Below are 14,216 nucleotides of genomic sequence, written 5' to 3' on the forward strand. Positions count from 1 at the left end.
CCACAAAGAGATACTTGTGTATAAAAAAAAAATTCCCCAGGAGATGCTAGTTTGGGACACTGCTAATATGGAATACCTAACTTAAGAAGAAAATAAATCTAAGATACAGAAATGGGTCTCCTGGACCCCACTGTTCTAGCATGCCCTTTCTTTGAAGGTTCTTCTCATCAGATAGATCACGGTGAAATGGATGACTCTCCAAATACTGGCCCCAAAGAGTGGGATGGGCAAGTGGACTTGTACTTTTCTTTTTTGCCAATGGCAACCAAGAAAAACATGGATCCATGTTGTTGGAAGAGACTGCCTTGAGCGTAAACATTTTCATTTTGTCATTTCTTGAACACTAAAAGTTCAGACATTTATGATCCCAGGTGCCCCTCCCTTCTATGGCATAATTTGTTCAGCCAAATCTTCTCATCAAGAAACATGCCTCTTAGAAGAAAACCCAGCAAACAAACCTACAGAAGCAATTAGTTTTGTTGTAATTACTGTACTTACCTAGTAACCACCATGCAAATGCTTGGAATCCATCATTTTCACTCAGGCTGGACTGAGAACTCTAGGAAACAAGAAAAAATACTGGTACAAACATCAGAACTATGTGGAAGATGCTTAAATATAACGGAAATATTTATGCTACCCATTTCCCTCCGCTGTTCTCTTTCAGAAAGAGATCTGAATCATCATATTATGTAAACATTTAAATGTGTTTATTATTGTTTTATTATTAAGTGCCCCTATGGCAAGCATTGCATGCACATGATTTGTAAACTGATTCTTACCACCTGCTTTGCTGACATGAAAGTGCAAATAAATATCCCCACAGATACCAGGGCAATGGAGGTATATTTGAATATACTGTATCTGCAAAAATAAGAACAAAAACAAGTTAGGAAAGCACAGGCATGAATCTGCAAATGATATTTACAGTCAGATGTTGCATGAGAGCACAAATCACTAAAATATGACTGAGGGAATCACTCCCCAGCAGAGTTTATGTAAGTATATATCTTAACACTCAAGAGGCTGATTTATTTCTAAACAACACTCACCCTGTTGTTAAAAAACAGTTTGTTTACAATAGTTTGTTGACCAACAGTTTGTTTCATCTAAAGACTAAAACAGAAACAGACCAGACATTGCATTCCATTCCCCTCTCAAGAGTCCAAATCAAAGCCTTACTCAGTTCTTAACTGGGATTTACTTCTTTTCCTATCTTTAGGAGGCCCCACCTCAGGTCATATAAGACACACACCATGCAAGAAGAAAGAGTATCAGATACAAGTAGCAGGAGTCAATGCTTAGGAAATAATTCAACCATCCGTTTTCACGGGAGATTTATTTTAAAAGTCTCAGAATGACTTAAATGGTGTTTTTAAATGGTGGCATAGTTGGATAAAGGAAGGAATATTCAATTTACAGAACTATTGGCAGTAATTAGAATTAGGCATTTTATATTAACTAAAATAGTGTTGTAGGACCTTTGGTAATAAAGCAAAAGGCCTCAGGCAAGAATTAAAAGGAATTAAATTTATAAGATGAACCATCAGAGATTTTCTACTCAAATACTTGGTATAGCTCTGGTTATAGTACCTCATAAAAGATCAAGAGAACTTGCTAGGAAGCAGAAAGGGAATTAAAAGGGCCAAGAGATCCATGTAAGAGGAGAGGTAGGATGAGGGAACTATCATTACGGGAGCAGATCTGAAGATGAATTTAACTCTTCAGTCTGAAAAGAAAGATGAGGAGATTAAAACTCTAGCCTGAAAAGTAATGAAGAGGTCAGTGGTACAAGTCCCCTTGCACCACTTTGGTTGAGGCTGTTCTACTTTAGGTGATCACTGGGCCTCCCCACTGGTCCTTGGGGAAGTACACATTGAGGATCCCCTCACCCATAGGCCTATTTCCACTGGGTTTTCCTGCTGAGCTTCCCTGCTCTTCACTGGTCTGTGTTCCATCCAAGGCGGGGGCCACCCCAACCACAGCCTTGGGGCAGGCGGTGATTGGTCCACTGGGATTTGGAAGGTACACGTAGTGCCTGGTATGAGTGACTGCTGTCCAACTGGTGGATTCTCACTACTGCACAGACCCAACCAAGTGCATATCAGTTCTGTGTACTTCCGTGGCCACCATGTTGCACGTGGAGCTGCCCCATGTCAGTCTCCTCTCCCAGATGGACCTCACTGAGCACTATGGGAAGCTGGCATTCAACCTGGACTACTACACAGAGGACCTGGATCTCTCCTAACTGCTCAACCACCTAGCTTCTGATCCCTCTTTCACAACTACCACCAACTCAATGAGAAACTGGTACGGCTCACTGAAGACTACTGTCTGGTCCCCTTCATTCCTCTCAACATCCACATATCCAGTTTTTTCAGCACCATTTAATGAAGAGACCATTGTTTTCCCAAGAAGTGAATTTAGCGCCCTTGTCAAAAATCAACTGGCAATAAGATGCTCATCAGGATGGTGGAGTGAGATGTTTCTGGGCTCTGGGCTTCTACAGAAGCTTTGAACAACCAGCAAGAACTGGTAGAAACATCTTTCTGAAAGCTCCAGGAAATAGTTATAGGGTTGCCGTAACAGAGTGAGTACCAAATCAAGAAAAAGACCACTTAAAAGCGGTAGGATCTTGTGGTGCCCTGGCTGGTCCCTCTCTCATCACCTCACTGGCTCAGTACAGAGCCGGCCCACATTCCCAGTATGGACCCCAGTTCTGGTTCCAGAGGGAGCAAAGTAACCCTCATACACCTAACAGGAGCATGGATGTCTGGCGCAATCTGTCTGGTAGTGGCCTGAGGGACTCACTGTCCCAGAACTTGCTCTGTATGTAAAAGGCGGCTCACCGAGCTCTCTTACCAACACTCTGGGACAGCAGTCAAACCACTCTGTCTGGGGCAAAGAATTGCTGGCTCTGAGGTCATGGAGGAGAGTGCCTGTGAAGAAACTGTTTCCTACGGTAGAGGAGACATGCAGAACCATGTATGGGGGAATTTCTAGAACTACAAGTACATGCACAAAACAAGAGGCATGCACAGAATGGATCAGGGAGGCCCCTATACTTTGGCCTGTAGCTACTCTTCATACTCTCTGTATGGATAAGCCCTGAGGAAGAGGACTTACACAGCTTAGTCTATAAAGACTGAGAAACTGTTATTTTTTGTTGTTGTGTTAGCTTCTGGCATTCATAACACTAGCTGGATACAAGCTTAAGACACAGGCACCTCAGAGTTTAAATTCCAGTGATAACACACTAAAATATCAAAATGTCCAGATTTCAACAAAATTTTACAAAACACACAAAGAAACAGGAAGTGATGACCCAGCCAAAGAAGAAGCTTAAAACATTAGAAACCATCAATGAGGAATATCAGACCTGGGATATTCCAAAGATTTAAAAAATGGTCCTAGGGGAGCAGATATAGCTCAAATGGCTGAGTGCCTGCTTCCCATGTATGAAGTCCTGGGTTTAATCCCCAGTACCTCCTTAAAAAAAGGTCCTAAATATGCTCAGAGAGCTAAAAGAAAACATGGACAAGAACTAAAGGAAACCAGGAAAGTAACTGATGGACATAGAGAATTATCAATAATGAAATGGAAATTACAAAAAGGAACCAAACAGACCTGAAGACCAAAGTAACAGAAATTTAACATATCTCTAGAGGAGTTGAATAGCAGGCAGAAACTAGCAGAAGAAAGAATCAGTGAACTTGATGGTAAGACAATTGAAATCATCTGATCTGAGGAAGAAAAAGAGGAAAGACTGAAGAAAGGTGAAAAGAGCCTGAGGAACCTGTAGAATATCATCAAGTATACCAATATAGACATTATGGGAGTCCCAGAAGGTAGAGAGAAAGAGGCAGAGAGAATATTCAAAGAAATAATGAAACAATGAATGAGAACTTACAAATTTAATATAATGAAAGTCATCAATATATACATGCAAGATGCTCAGCAAACCTAAATAGCCCATACTGTGCCACAATAAAACTAAATTGTTGAAGGCTGAAGATAAAGAGAGAATTCTCTGAGCATCGTTCACCAAATGCAATGAATGTCTCATGATGATGGAGGAGAATGTTGCTATGGGGGAGAAGTAGTGTGAGGAGGGTGGGGGGTATATGGAGACCTCATATTTTTTGAATGTAATATTAAAAAAATGAATAAAGACAAAAAATAAAATAAAAAAAGAGAGAATTCTGAAAGCTACAAGAGAGAAGCAACATGTGCCATACAAGCCTCAATAAGATTAAGTGCCATTTCTCATCAGAAACCAGGGAAATAAGAAGGCAGTGGAAATACATTTTTAAAGTGTTAAAAGCAGAAAATTGTCAAGAATTTTATGCTGGCAAAACCTCATTTTTATGAGGGCAGAATTAAAATATTCTCAGATAAATAAAATCTTAGGGACTTTGTCACACTAGACTGGCCCTACAGGGAATGCTAAAGGGGATTCTGCAAGTTGAAAGGAAAGGACAACTAGAAAACTGACTGAAGTCACATGAAGAATCAAAGATCTCCAGTAAAATGAGGTGCAGAGGTGACCAAAGATGTACTTACCAAATCCAATGGATGTGTCATGATGATGGGAACGAGTGTTGCTGGGGGGGGGGAGAGGTGGGGTGGGGAGGTGGGGTTGAATGGGACCTCACATATATATTTTTAATGTAATATTATTACAAAATCAATTAAAAAAAAAATAGAAAAAAAAAAAGAGTAAAAAAAGAGGTGAGGAATGCACAAATCTGTATAGTTATACTAAAGTACACTTTGGATAGATTATATGGTATGTAACTATATTTCAATAAAACTGCTTTTAAAACTTGGGGCAAAAAAAAAAAGAGTAAAAAAAAGAAAGAAAAAAAAAAAAAAAGATCTCCAGTAAAGATAATGACATGGGACAAGCATCTAGCAAGTCCTCAGGCTGTGGATAAGGCCAATGGCTACTGTTTTGGGGTCCAAAAGCAGCAAAACCTAGAGGCCAGGATATCTGCTGCAATAGAAACTGACTACCAATTCTCTTCCATACTTGGCATCCAGGAGATATACTTGGCATCCTCAGATCAGTCAGTGGAGCAGGAAACCACGCAGCTATAGCAAAAAGCTGAGTCCTAGACGGCAGGACCCATAACTGCAGCCCTAGGGAAAGTGGTGGTTCCTAGTGGGCAACAGAGCAGCCAATAGTAAATCCTCCCAGCCAGAGCTGGGAGGTTGAAGAGCAGACACTCAGCTCTATAAATGACTGCTGACCAAAAAAAGCTAGGCATGGCCCGAAGCACAGCATCCACCTCTCAGCGGTGCTCAGGAGCTATGGGCCCTGCCACCAGGAACATCGAGCACTGGCCCTACTCAAGCTCCAATGCAATGTGCCACAACAACACAGTAGCATATTTTATACTTTTTGTTGCTTCTAAACTCTTCAATCGTCCAGGCCCAGGGATTGTGGCAGAATAAGAGAACGTCATCTTTCCTTAGAAGAATCTTCATTCTTCATATAGGGCAGTGTTTTTCCTGAAACAAGGATCGTACTAGAGGACTGACACTCAATTTCTAATGGAGTGCTTTTGTTTATCTCCAGTTTTAACAGAGTCAGCCCCAGGCTTCAGCCTTCACAGGCAACATTTTCTAGCTAGACCTTAATTATTTTCATTGTATTTATTTTATTATTTTATTCTATTTTTGGCATTATTAGTTTTCCATTTTAGTGATTAAAAGTTTATTTTTAAAATGGAAAAAAAAAAGTAATGAAGAGCAAGGTTAAGCTAAACACAGATTTGGTCTTCAAATGGAATGAGGAGCATACTATGAACCCAAGGGGCTTTCAATGCTACCAAGAAGCACAATGGTTACGTCAAACACAAAAAGCCTGAATATTATAAGTATGCTTAAATGCAGAGACCCAGAAGAAAGAAATCAACTACATTGGTACTTATTTGGGCAATATATAATTCTCAGGAGATAAAGGGTCCATGATAAGAAGCCTAATATGGCAGGCCAATTGTGCTTTTCATGACAGTCCTCATTACTTAAAAACTCTAGGCTCCCATATTCTGCATCAACAGGCTACTTTCTAAGCTGGCACAGAGGGCTTGGTATACTGGGGCTGGATATGTAATACACTGAACAGTGCCATCAACTTGTACAATTTTGGTCTTAAAAATGAGGGTGAATATCCCTGAGAAATTTTCTAGACTGTATGTGCTACCTCTCCCCACGGCACCTCCTTCTTGGACAAATACTTTGAAAAACCTTCCAGGAACTTCTGATAGTTTTCATCCCTACCCCCAAGAAAGCCATTGGTAACAGTCACAAAGAACAATCCTGAATCCTTTCATTCCATCTTTTGGCTACTGAGGCCTTTATTAAGAATTCCCTTTTTAATATGTTTGATTACTTCTTAGTTCATTGCACTGTACTGATTAACATGTTCTAGAACAGTGTGGCCCACTTCTGTGCTATTGGAAATGTTCTCTATCTGGGCTCTCTAAGATGGCGGCCACTAGCCACATGTGCTACTAAGCAGTTAAAAATAAGACTAGTGAGACTGATATACCATTCAATTTTATTTCCTATTAAATAATTTAAATGTAAATGTAAATAGTTACATGTAGCTAGTGTCCACATTGGACAGTGCAGTTCTTGATGAACTGGCTTAGGTTAGTAGAGTATTAGGGATTCAATGATGACATTAGCTAGTTAGTTCTACACAGTAAAAACACTGCTCCAGTCACAGAAGGGGCCTTTTACCTGGTCAAATGCCTCGAGAATGTGTGGTATTGGTCAAGAAATAGCTAAGAACAAAGGCAGATGGCCAAGAGCAAACTTATCACCACTATGAGAAAGGAATCCAGTTGACTAGGTTATGGGTGGTGGCTCAGAGCATCATTCTCACACATAAAATACAAATGAGTATTATTTACCTCTTCTTCAAAATGATAATTCCTAGAATCATGTTGGCAATTAGAGAACCCTGTAGAAGGAGAGAATAGTAACTGAATTAGTGCACTAGGGAATAAAGAAACATAATTCAATATAAATATGAACATAGACAAGGGAAAAACGAGCTGGAAAAAGGAAGTTAGGATGAATAATTCTTAAGTTTCAGCTTTCTTATAGTGGCAAAATGTACAGACCATACAACATCTATCATATAAAATACTAAAACCTTTAAAAGATGACGATGAGAAAAACAATGATCAGTTCTCAAAAAACAGCCATAGCTGATGCTAGGGCTAGCAGGTATAAATTATATCACAGATTTATTTTTTGTCCAAATTACTAAATTCCCCTCTAGTCACCCCATTTCAGTGAAAGAAAACATGCAAGACTCTACCTCTTCTCTGGAAGGCTGTCAACCAATCAGCAAGTATTTATTGCAAGTCTACTATGTGTTTCATATTCTGAAGATGATCTCAGTAATTATGATTGGCCCTGGAGAACTCCTTTAGGATTAGCATATTCAATTTCATAAAAATCCCAGACTACAAAGAATGTTGCAATGCCAAATATCACCCATTTTGCATTCTTCTGCCATCCTAACTACATTCTCCTTGAAGTTTTTCCTGGAACACCTTCTCTTATTTATATACATACAGCTCTCATACCATGTTTGGGGGAAAATTCTACCTTAATCAAGAATTTTTCTCTATTTAATTATCTCAAATAGCTGCTTAAAAAAGCAAAAATCAGAAAAGAGATGTACTCACTTTATATATTGAAGTAAACTTAATTTTATGAAACAAGAAGTGATAGGGATTAAGTTAAGGGACAATAATAGCAAGTTTGAATATAAAATCAATTAGAGGAAGGAAATTAAAGGTAAAATCAATTAGAGGAAGGAAATTAAAGGTAAAATCCATTTTCGAGGGACATTTTAATTTTCCTTTTATGAATGATCCATAAGACCCAATAAAAGGAATAAAAGTAAAATCCCCACATTCACATTTCTCTCTTTTTGCCTCACTTCTCAGGAGAAAGGGGCCAAAACTTTTTTTTTTTTCTTTTGAGGAGGTCCCGGGGATTGAATCTGGGACCTCATATGCAGGAAAGCAGGTGCTCAACCACTGAGCTAAACCTGCTCCCCTGAAACTATTCTTATACCCTAGACTTCTCTTATTAAAAGACCTTGTTGCTTTTGCCATGTGTTCAATCTGACTGCTAGCTATAATTTCAAAGGAAGACACTCGTGTGACCCAGGAGCACTTACAGATCTAAATATCATATGAAGGGGCATGGCGATGTTGAGATTCAGGGCATAGTTGTTCACCACGCTGACAGTGAAGAACATGGTCACCATTATGGCATAGTACCTGAAATGCAGAGATAAAGCACATAATGCAGAATCGGCGATTTTAGGAAAATCAAGTCAAGTTTCAGTTAAAAATAATAATTTATTTCCTCAGTACTGAAATATTACACTACTATTATCATGTGATGTTAGATAATAAGGACATATAAAATACTTCCTACAGCAGACTAACATGGAAGAGATTTAATTATACGTCTAAAGAAACACTACTTTTTCCATATACATAGTAACTTACAACTAGGTTTTCCAAATATTAGCTAATAATGACTAAATGTTTATTATTGCATCAATTATTTGAATATAATTTTCATGTCTCTGCAGGACTTGAAAATGGTTAATTCTCTCAAATACTTACTCCATACACTTGTTTTCACTATTTCTAGGGGTAAGACATTGGGTATATGCAAATGCACTATATTCTCTATGTGACTTTTCTGTATACTTAAGCGTCTTAAAAGAGAAAATGAAAAAAATAAGACACTGGGGGAATATATGATAGAAAATGTCACTGTACTTTCAGGACAACAGATCTTACAGTGATGAAAGACAATGTCTAAAATTTTTTTTTTTAATTTTTTAAATTAATTCATATTTTTAAGTTTTTTTGTATTTTGTTGGTTACTTTAAAAATTATTATTTCATTTTCTTATTAATTTTATTTGGTTATTTTGTTGGCTTCATTTTTGGAGAAGTTTTGGGTCACAGAAGGGTCACAACAGTGGCAGCAGAGGATCACTGGTGCAGGGTATCAGTGATGGGGGATGCATAGGACAAGGTTCACATGGGGCATACCTATAAGGCATATAAATGTGTTCAAGTGTTCATAAGGCATTGTCACAGTGGGTGGAGATTCATAAAATAACCAAAAAAATATCAAATTCCCATCCTTGGGAGCTCTGCCACATACTCAGGGGACAGCAAGAGCCCCGAGTACAGGGGCAGTGACTAGTGAAATTGGATGGACCACTGACGGGTCTTTGATATTGATGACTATACTTATGAACCTTTACTTTTGAAAGTGAAACTTAGCCTAGTATTATAGGTTGCCTAAGAGTTACCTTCTGAAAGACTCCTTGTTGCTCAAATGTGGCCTCTTTCTAAACTCAAAGCCAAACTCAGCATATAAATGCATTACCTTCCCCCCCCCGCCACCATGGGACATGACTCCTGGGGATGAGCCTCCCTGGCACTGAGGGATTACTACCAAGCACCAACTAGCAATGCAACAGGAAAAAGACCTTGACCAAAAGGGTAAAGGGTAAAGACAAATGAGTTTATATGGCTAAGAGACTTCGAAGTGAGTCAGGAGGTCATTCCAGAGGTTTTGCTTATGCATGTTTCAGCAGGTCTCATTAGCTGCCAAAGTAAATATTGCCTTGAATAGCAGGGCTCCTGGGGGCTCCAGAGACATTCAGACACTATGGGCAGGATGGACAGGTCAGGGGTTTGGTGCCTTGCCAGTGGGCACTATTTGGGAATTTATGCCTGCCAGTATGACAGTTGGACTCAGTTGTGTTTCCCTATACATGGTTCTTCTGCCATTTCTATTTGAACATATAGTTAGTACTAGAGTTAATAGATGTATGTCCAAGAGACTTAAATCTTTGGGCTGTCCATGTGCCAGCAGGGCCCTGAATCTCAACAGAGTTGCAGCACCTACTCTCCAATTCATTGGAATCAGCCAGGACAACTATTAATAACAAGGAGATGATGATGGACAATGACCATCCCAAGAACAGAGAGAATCTGCAGCTGCAAGCAAGATAGTCCCATCTATCTGCCCCATGGGGTCTAAGCCCACTCTCAATTAGAGGTGGAGTGGGCATCACAATCCCAGAATCCTCAGGATTGGGAAATGAATGATGGACTAAATCCATCGTATATACTATGCATCTATATAAGTCTTTATTCTACTATAGACTTATTGTAATTCTAGGAATGGAAGAACTTTTATCACTCATGTGAAAGCAGTGGTCACTGGAGGTTCTGAGGGGAGGGAGAGGGAAAAAGAGTTTAAAATGGGGACATTTTCGGGACTTGGATATTGTCCTGAATGACACTGCAAGGACAGATACAGGCCATTTTATATCTTATCATAACTTAAAAAAATTGTGCAGAAGAGAGTGTAAACTACAACATAAACTATAATACATGCTTACTGGCAATGCTCCAAAATGTGTTCTTCAATTGTAACAAATGTATCACATTAATGAAGGATGTTGTTAATGTGGAGGAGTAGGGAGTGTAACATATGGGAATCCCCTATATTTTTTATGTAACATTTATGTAGTCTAAGCATCTATTTTTAAAAAATTAAGAAGTATATTTAAAAAAAAAAAGAAGACAGTGGGAGAGCATAAAGAACAATAAAGGGTTGCAAAGAAAAGTAACAGACCTTATGGGAATGAAAGACATGATAGATGAGATTAGAAATACATAGAGGCACATAAAAGCAGATTTGAATTGTTGAAGACAGAATTAGCGATTTCAAAGACAGAACATCAGAACCGGAAAAGACAGGAGAACAGAAAGAGAAGAGAATGGAAAAATGGAACAGAGTGTCAGGGACTTGAATGACAATGCAAAACACACAAACATTCACATTATTGTTGTCCCAGAAGGAGAAGAAACTGGAAAAGGGGCAGAAAGAACATTTGAGGAAATAATGACCAAAAACTTCCCAACACTTATGAAGGACATAAATATCAATATCCAAGAAGGGCAACACACCCCAAAGAATAAATCTACCCTGAGAACCTACTACTCAGAATGACAAATAGAGATAAAGAGAGGATTCTAAAAGCAGCAAGAGAAAAGCAAAGTATCACATACAAGGGAAACCTGATAAGATTAAGTGCTGACTTCTCATCAGAAATCATGGAGGAGAGAAAAAAGTGGCATAATGTATTTAAGAAACTGAAAGAGAAAAACTGCCAGCCAGAAATTCTGTATCCGGCACAGATGTCCTTCAAAAATGAGAGTGAGTTCAAAGTCTTCACAGGCAAATAAAAACTGATAGAATATGTCGCCAAAAGATCAGATTTATAAGAGATATTAAAGGGGGTGCTGTAGCCTGAAAGGGAAAAATAAGGGTGAGAGATTCAGAAAAGAGTTTAGAAATGAAGATTATTAGAAAGGGTAAAATAAAGGATAAAAAGACAGACAATAGAATGATACAACAAGAGAAAGCTGAAGGACAAAATAAATGAAGTAATGCCTTTACAGCACTAACACTGAATGTTAATGGACTGACCTCCCCAATCAAAAGACATACACTGATAGAATGGATAAAAATGTATAAGTCATCTGTATGTTATCTACAAGAGACCTATCTCAGATATAGGGACACAACTAGGTTAAAAGTGAAAGGTAGGAAAAAGGTATTCCATGCAAATAGTAACCAAAAAAAGAACTGGAGTAGACCTGATAAATATAAAATAGCAACATTATGGAATATAAACAATAATTACTGAGAGCAACTTGAAAATTGTTCCTGTGATCAGTATTCTGTGAATTTTTTTCATACAAAATAAAACACTTAATTGAGAAGACTGGAGAAGAGATATATTTTTGGATATTTCATTTTTCTTTAACCCTTTTTTATTCATACCCTTTAATTAAAATAATCCATCTGGATCAATGACTACTGTTGAATAAGATTTTGAGTTTTTCTGCCTCATAAAATTATCAGTTGGCAAATTGTTATTTGCTGTAATACATTCCAATAAGATGTGAAGAATTCCCAAATAGGAATTTGATTATCTAGAAAGAATTATGGCCAAAATGGAAATTAAATAATTAAACCAATAATTTATTTCATTCTTAGAGATTATTAAGTCTAATAGTTAGAGCTAAAATATAAAAATGAGAATTGTTATAATTTCTATTAAATTTGAATTATTTACATTTATAAATATTTGTTGCTATGCTATTTTTTTGATTGTATTAAATCTAACCTGGCTTTGCACTCTCTTAAAATTTGTAATTTCTTTCAATTTATGTTTATTTTATAATTTTACTAAAGGATTTCTAATAGCTTTAAAAAAGTCATTGATTATACACTTTAGAGAGATCATATGGTATGTGACTATATCTCAATAAAACTGTTTAACAAATAAATAATTGTGCAAGAATAGCCAGAAATAGCAGCTACATACAGCAGGGGAAACAGAAAGGTTGAGAAGAGATAAATTTTGTTTTTTATCATCATTATTATTGAAATAAGGAAAATGCTTTAATAATGATTGAAGTGTTTGATGCATAGCTATGTGATTATACCAAATATCTTGACTGTACACTTTGGATAAATTGTATGCATTATAAATATGTATCAATAAAATTGATTTGTTTATTAAAAAAAAAGTGAAATGAAGTAGGAGGGCTCTCACTTTCTGGCTTTAAATTATACTACTTAGCTACAGTGGTAAAAACAGCATGGTTTTGGCATAAAGATAAAGAAACTGACCATTGGAATTGAATTTGAGAGTTCAGAAATAGACCTTACAACTATGGTCAAGTGATTTTTGACAAGGCTGTCAAATCCACCCAGCTGGGACAAAAACAGTCTATTAAACCAATGGTGCTGGGAGAACTGGATATCCATTTCTAAAAAAGAAATAGGACCCTATCTCACACCATATACAAAAAAATAACTTAAAATTGTTCAAGAACCTAAATATAAAAGCTAGACCTGTTGCACTTGACATTTTAACTTGGCCTAGTGCTGCAGGGTGCCTAAGAGTTACCTCCTGAGAGCCTCCATGTTGCTCAAATGTGGCCACTCTCTAAGCCAAACTCAGCATATAAATGCATTACCTTCTCCCCACCATGGGATATGACTCCCAGGGAAGAGCCTCCCTGGCACTGAGGGATTACTACCAAGCACTTGCTGGTGATGCAACTGGAAAAAGACCTTGAGTAAAAGGGAGAAATGGTAAAGACAAATGAGTTTATATGGCTAAGAGACTTCAAAATGAGTTGGGAATTCATCAGAGGGGCTGCACTTAAGCACATCTCAGCAGGATCTCATAGACAGCCAAAGTAGATACAACCCCGGGTAGTGGTGCTCCTGAGGGCTACAGAGATACCCACGTCCTATGGTCATGGCAGATGGCTTTGGAGTTAGGTGCCTTGCCAGTGGGCCCTACTTTGGAATTTGTGTTCCTGAGTGTGATGGAGTTGGACTCAGATGTGACTTCTCCACACATGCCTCTTCTGTCCCTTTTATTGAACTTGTGGTTGGTGCTGAGGTTGATGTATGCCCAAGAGACTTGCATCTCTGGGCTGTCCATGTGCCAGCTGGGCCCTTAGCCTCAGTGGTGTTGCAGTACCTACTATCCAGTTTGTTGAACTTACCCAGGTCAGCTGACAGACAGCTGAGGATGGACAACCATCACACTAAGGAACACTAAGAGAGATTACAGCGGTGGGCACAAGACTCCCATCCACCATCCATGTGGGATCAAAGAGTCCAATCCACCAGCCATGTGGGATCAAAGCCCTCTCTTAATAGAGAGGTGGAGTGGGCATCACCATGCCACGGTCCTCAGGATGGAGGAATAAAATATGGACTAGGGTGGACTTTCTGATATTCTATTATAGAATTATTGTGACTCTAGCAATGGAAGAAATTATATCATTGGTGTGGAAACAGTGGCCACGGGAGTTACTGAAGGCAAGGAGAGGGAAGAGGAGGTGTAATATGGGGGCATTTTCGGGATTTGGAGTTGTCCTGAACGATACTGCAGAAACAGATACAGGACATTATATATCCTGCCATAACCCACTGAATGAACTGGGAAAGAGTGTAAACTACAATGTAAACTATAATCCATGCTGTGCAGCAGTGCTCCAAAACGTATTCATCAAATGCAATAATGTACCACATTAATGAAAAAAGTTGTTG

The 14,216-nt window shown here is 38.3% G+C and overlaps 1 protein-coding gene across 1 annotated transcript in view; it reads right to left on the reverse strand.

Moving 5' to 3' along the window:
• The window catches only part of SLC35B4 (solute carrier family 35 member B4), a 40,345-nt gene that overhangs the window by 11,966 nt on the left and 14,163 nt on the right, over positions 1 to 14,216 (reverse strand). The window contains exons 3-6 of the mRNA XM_004465766.4: positions 8,210 to 8,312; positions 6,924 to 6,973; positions 783 to 864; positions 499 to 559 (exon numbers count right to left, since the gene is read on the reverse strand). Coding sequence (XP_004465823.1) covers positions 499 to 559; positions 783 to 864; positions 6,924 to 6,973; positions 8,210 to 8,312 — 296 coding nt within the window. The remainder of the gene's footprint in view (positions 1 to 498; positions 560 to 782; positions 865 to 6,923; positions 6,974 to 8,209; positions 8,313 to 14,216) is intronic.

The sequence above is a fragment of the Dasypus novemcinctus genome, chromosome 5, assembly GCF_030445035.2.
Source record: "Dasypus novemcinctus isolate mDasNov1 chromosome 5, mDasNov1.1.hap2, whole genome shotgun sequence".
Taxonomy (NCBI): domain Eukaryota; kingdom Metazoa; phylum Chordata; class Mammalia; order Cingulata; family Dasypodidae; genus Dasypus; species Dasypus novemcinctus.